Here is a 6,434-nt window from a genome sequence, read left to right as displayed (position 1 = left end):
TGGTTTATTATTTGACATTTTAAAATTACTAAATTAATTAAATTTAACAACAGTTAGATCCTTTTTGATTTTTTATATATGGTAAATTCTTACAATATTTTATATTCATTGTAAATTATATATATATATATATATATGACACTATAATCAACCAAATGATTGGGCATAAATAGTTAATGTGTTGAAGTTAAAGTTAAATCATTCGTATTTTACTCGAGTTCATTCATTGATAAAAATAATTCTTAACCGCGCATCACTCAAGTGATCCACCCTACTGTGCTGTGCTAGTTGAACCGTAAATTCAAGCAAATACTAACCACTTAGCATGCATGAATCTAAATTGTTAAGATCACGAACATAAAACTACTTATAAATTATTGATATTTATTTATATACTAACATTGTGGAAAAGGAACAACAAATGAACATGAACACACAGTAGACCTGAACATCCAAATTGCTAAACTTCAACATTTCTAATAAACGTTACATGTAGAAGCCGAACACAATCAGTTACTATAACATAGATCTCTTGACCACAGAAGCTTCTTTTTGTTACTCTAACCTTCAAGCCATGTTTCATATGAAGGACAATGGAAACTCCGGGGGATATTGTGTGGCCTTCCACCAAGTGGACATGATAATTCGATAATATAGAAACAGCAACCATCTTCAACACAAACATAAAACTACTAATAAATTATTGATATCTATTTATACACTAACATTGTGGAAAAGGAAGAACAATGAACACAAACACACAGGACACCCGAACATCCAAATTGCTAAACTTCAACATTTTTAATAAACCTTACATGTAGAAGGCGAACACAATCGGTTAACTTAGATCCCTAAGTCACAGAAGCTTCTTTTTGTTACTCTAACCTTCAAGCCATGTTTCATATGAAGGACAATGGAAACTCTTGGGGATATTATTTGGCCTTCCACCAAGTGGACATGATAATTCGATAATATAGAAACAGCAACCATCTTCATCTCAGTGTAGCTTATGTCCTTACCCAAACAACTTCTTGGTCCTGCGTTGAATGCAATGAACTTGTAAGAGGGTATGTGAATAATCCCTCCTTGCTTAGAAATCCACCTCTCTGGTATAAACTTCAAGCAATCTTCGCCCCATATTTCCTCTGCTCTTCCCATGGTGTATAGAGAATATAGTATCATGGTATTTGAATTTATCCAATGACCACTAGGAAGCATATCAGATTTTAAGGCACACTTGTGCTCAATTGGTATTGGAGGATAAAGCCTTAATGCTTCACTTATTGCTGCATGGAGGTAAGTTAACCTGCTAATCGATTCCACGCCTAAATTCTTCCAATTACCTTCTCTTGCTGGTAAATTTTTTCGGATCTCTTCAAGAATCTTAGATTCTACAGATGGGTGTGTTGCCACCAGCCAGAAAAACCAACTGAGACCTGAACTAATGGTGTCTCTCCCAGCTGCAAGGAGATTTATTGCTGTGTCTCTCAGAAAGTTGTCATCTGCTTTTCCCTTTCCTACTTCATTTATTAGAACATTTAGCAAGCTAAACTGTGACTCATCTACCGGGGTGCTACTGTTATTGCTTTCGCCTTGCACTTTGCACTTGGATCTGATTTCTGTATACAACATTTGGTCAACAATTTTCTGGCTTTCTTCCAGCTTCTTCTCTTTTCCAACATGAAGCCATTTCATCAGCTTCCATAAACATTTTGGCCTGAAATGTCGGTAGAGCAGAGCATCCTCAGCTTCAGTGAAGGCTTTCTCACATGCAACTTCTGGGAATTCCATGGAAAGGCAATTCGGATCAAATCCTAAAACAATGGAACAGATGTTGTCAAAGGTTAACCTTTGGAATACATCTTGCAGGTCCACTTCCATTCCTTCTTTCCATCCACGATCAAGAAATGGAAGTAGACAACTCTCAATCTTGTTCATGATTGTTTGGTGAACAAACAACTGAAAACTTGCCTTCCTAAAAACTGAATGAAGTATAGTTCTGTTATAATTCCATAACTGGGAATCGGACCTGAAAATCCCATCTCCCAGAATTTCAAAAATCTCTCTAAAATCATTCCCTTTCCCATAGTTTTGAAATTTTGTGCTGGTGATGTGTTGCACATTCATTGGGTCGCTGGTAAACATTATGTTCATGTTTGATAGGCATGGTCCTTCAAACATGAAAGTGCCTCCTTCACGTTTCAAAACAGAAGTTATATAATCAAAGATGGTGGGCATGTTGAGGAATACACCAGGTAACATGCCAAGAATGGGCCACTTAGCAATTGGGGTGTGTCTGTTGAGCCTCCAGTAGTGGATTACAACGAAAACAAGAAATGCCCCAAGGAATTCTCCAGAACTAAGAACTGCCATTAATAGTGATAGTAATTGATAAGCAAAACAGTCAATGGTGTTTCAGTGTTACGAGGAAGCAAGGCAGCAATTAATAAGAGAATTTATTTTCATTAGCATTAATTTTTTAACAAGCACCGACATTTTTTCGTTACAACAAACAACCACATTTTTATGTGCAGGTAACAACCAACAATTTAATGATGGCGAATTTTCCTATACCCTTGGTTTTCAATGGGTTTTGGTACTGACTATGTGGACCTCAATAATTGATACTACTTCATGATTTCTTAACAAGTTTCTTATTTGTAATCTAGTCCTTTAGTCATAATATATAATAATAATAAGATAATAAACTAAATATCATACGACTTTTTAATATAAAGTAATTGTTTTAGTTTTAATTTTAAATTGAAAAGAAATAAAATTAATAGACAGTATTCCATATTCTATTGAAACATAAGATAATCCCAATCTCTTACGCTGCACTTCGTTGTCACCCTAAAATCTGGCGCCTCTAATGTAAAGTTTGTTGGACCTTCTGACCCCGCATCATAATTAAAGTTAATTTTCCTTCACGAAAGTGAAGTTAAGGTTCGCTTAATATATCCAGTTGACACCGACAATTTGAAGTTTGTCGTACCTTTTCTCACCCCGCTATATTCGAAGTTCGTTTACCGCCATAGAAGTGAAGTTATTCGGACCCTAATATCTCCAATTGCAATACTCTATCCAGATCCTATCTTTATTTGATTGTTATTTTTTGTCTTTATGAATTCATTATTGGTAGGGTTATATAAATTATAGGATCGGTTGTTAATGCAGTAAGTTTGCGGTAAATTTCATATTCCTTTTTCAGGATAATTGAAGGCATTTAGTGTTTTTTCACAATGAACTGTATTCTAATTAGTATGTATATTAAAATATAAAAGAAAATGATTGTGTCATAAGTGAAATCTGTATGATTAGTGTTTGATTAAATTTGATTATGTTTGCATTAAGAGGTTGATTTAGTTAAAAGTTATGAGAACAAATTAACAGTCATGTTGGTTAATATAGGCTGACTATATTACTGGATTTTATTTATTTCATATTTAATTAGAGTATCTAATATTAATCTTTTTATAGAAGCTGCATATGAGTTAAAGCTTTAGAAATATATGGGATTATGTTTTTGTTATGTATGAATTACACACAGATAAATTTGATGACAAAGATTTAAGTGATGATGGTGTTGTTAGATCTGATGACAATCACAGTGAAGACGACAGTGATGTTGGTTGCAAGCATGGAGCTGAAGAGGAACATGAAACTAATATAGGTGATTTGACAGGGAGCACACAAAGGTTCTGCATTGCGGCAGTGAAGAACATGCTTTTGATTTCTATACTAGATATGCCAGATGTCATGGGTTTGATGTGAGAAAATATGACATACTTCGAGATTTGAATGGGAATGTTATAAAACATTGGTTTTCTTGGCATAGAAAAGGTTTGAGAAAAAAGAAACACTTCACGAGGGTCGATAGAATAAGAGACCATATATCATTCATACTAATTGTGAAGCTAGGCTCCATGTTTTCTTAGATTAGAAGACATCAACATGAAAAGTGCTTTCATTCCACGAGAATTATAACCATGAACTTACCCCACCCACTGATATCTATCATATTCCCAAGTATCGTGTGATTACTTATTTGGATAAAGCTAGGCAGATAGTTTGCATCAATTTGTTGTTAGAACATGCCACATCATGGGATATTTATTGGTTCAAAAGGGTGGATATGATGGTGCTGGTTTTTCAAAATGAGATTTATACAATCATTTTCATTGAAAGCAACGAAATATGATCAAAGATGGGGATGTTCGTGCTGCATTAAGTTATTTGGAAGGCAAGCATGCTAGTGATCCCTTGCTTTATTCTTTTTTACTTACTACATTAGATGGTAGGTTCAAACATTTATTTTGGGTAGATGGATGTAGTTGACTGGACTTTGAATGTTTTTGCCTTTGACACCACTTACAAGATAACTAAATACAACAATTTACTAGTCATTTTCTCTAGATGTAATCATCATTCCCAAATCACGATTTTTGGTGATGCTCTTTTGGCCGATGAGACTACTAAAATGTATAAGTGGGTATTATCAACGTTCTTGTAAGCAATGAACAACAAGCAACCTAGAGTAGTTGTGATTGATGATGACGGAGCTAAGAGGAAACCCATAAAAGAAGTGTTTCCAAGAGTAGTACACCATCCGTGTGGATGGTATTTATGTAAGAATGCTTCTAAGAATGTGAAGAAAACAAAATTTGTAGATTCTTTCAGTAAAACAATGAATTACAAGTTTCCCTTGGAAGAGTTGAAGCTTAATGGAAGAAGATTGTTTCTAAGCATGGTCTTGAAGGAAATAAAAGTGTCTAAAACTTATGAGATTAGACACTTGTGGGCTATAGCATGTTTGCGTGAAAAGTTCTTTGCTCGTATTCAGACGATGTCTTAATGTGAAGCAATTAATTCAATAATGACGGTTTACATAAAGAATAGATGTACCATTAGTGAGTGTGTACAAAATTGTGACTGTGTAGTAAGGGAATATAGAAATAATGAGGATATTACAGATTTTAATTCTTCTTTTGGTGATCCTATCTTAACTACCTCTTTGGAGAGTTTTGAAGGTTAGGCTTCCAAAATATACCCCAGGGAGATGTTCAAATATGTCAAAGAAGAATTCGTACTTGTTGGGGCATCAAATGTTGCGGAATGAGTACGAAATGAAGGAAAGTTGTTGTTCAAGTTTGTGTTCAAATTCGAAAAACAAGTCAATGTTGTGTATATGATATAGAGGCATCAAGCTTATCATGTGAGTGTCGTAGGACATCTCCCAATTCAATTAAATTTCTCTCCCAACACACATCAAATAGTGCACTTAATGCATGTGAAATTATAAAACTACCCCTAATACAAAACTACCCCAAAAATAATGAAACCCTAATCTAATATGTACAAAGATAAGTGGGCTCATACTTAGCCCATGGGCCAAAATTCTACCCTAAGGCCTTCTTCAGCAGCTCTAGCCCAATATTCTTGGAGTCTTCTATCCAATACCCTTGGAGGGTAGGATTACATCATATGTGGATATTATTCTTGATAGTTTAATTTGCCAATGATGGACAAAGTCTTCCAAAGGGGACTCAATTTTGCCTGATAGATTGAATCAAATAGATTCAAATGTCATGATAGATGGTCGCTTTGCTGCAATTTTTGCCATTGCTCATAGGCTTTGTCTAATTTCAGGAAGTAGGAGGGATTTATTTTTGCAAATAAGAAGTGATGTTTTAAATCTTGCTTCCAGGTATGAGATCATGGTAGATGGATCCAGCACACCTATTAATAATGATCATAAACCTCGTGATCCCAATGTGATGAAGACCAAATGAGCACCAAAAAAGAAAGGATTTGGGAGTTGAAAGCGTAGACGCTGTAGAAATTGTAATAAAGTTGGACACACCATTAAGATCGTGATGTCCAAATCGTATTGATTCAAAGGGTCCCAGATCGAAGACTGATGAGAAACAAGATGAATCATCAGATATGCCACATATTGATGAGCTAACAAATGTAATTTTTTAATGTTTATAATTTTTTTGTTGATTTATTTTAAATAAAATATTGATGTTTTTTTATATCTTAAGGAAGTACAAAACCCAGCACATGAAAACATGAACAACAACTAGTCTAAGGATAAAAATGGCAATAAATTTGATAGTGAAAATGTAAGTGACACAAATCTGTGTGTGTATGTGATTTTGATGTTTTGTTTGTTAATTTTTTACTGGCCTAAATGAAACAAATCCTTAAGTAGGAGAATTTCAAATTTGCAATGATTGGTGGGTTGAAGTCCCACGATGAGCTAAACCATATTAAATTTATATTTCCTTGTGTCGTGTGACAAAGATGTCTCTAAAGGGAAACATTACTCACATCTACATCATAATCACTAAATTGAAGCAATTCCTTGTCATGCTCTTTCAAGAATTCATAAAATTCTGGATCCTGAAATGGGATATCTATTAGTAGCA

General features: G+C 34.4%; 1 protein-coding gene across 1 annotated transcript; it reads right to left on the bottom strand.

Moving 5' to 3' along the window:
• Window positions 1-294: 294 nt before the first annotated feature.
• On the bottom strand, window positions 295-2,419 carry LOC100785815 (alkane hydroxylase MAH1). Its single transcript, XM_003554975.5, has one exon. It carries the CDS (start codon window positions 2,371-2,373, stop codon window positions 844-846), a length of 1,530 nt encoding a protein of 509 aa, XP_003555023.1. The 5' UTR covers window positions 2,374-2,419; the 3' UTR covers window positions 295-843.
• Window positions 2,420-6,434: the final 4,015 nt, after the last annotated feature.

The sequence above is a fragment of the Glycine max genome, chromosome 19 (assembly GCF_000004515.6).
Source record: "Glycine max cultivar Williams 82 chromosome 19, Glycine_max_v4.0, whole genome shotgun sequence".
Classification (NCBI taxonomy): Eukaryota; Viridiplantae; Streptophyta; class Magnoliopsida; order Fabales; family Fabaceae; genus Glycine; species Glycine max.
Note: the sequence above shows the minus strand (reverse complement) of the source record. Positions and strands in the feature narration are given on the sequence as shown.

What these genes read in the sequence shown, in the direction of transcription:
- LOC100785815 (XM_003554975.5), bottom strand. Translation starts at nt 2,373, where the DNA reads ATGGCAGTTCTTAGTTCTGGAGAATTCCTTGGGGCATTTCTTGTTTTC.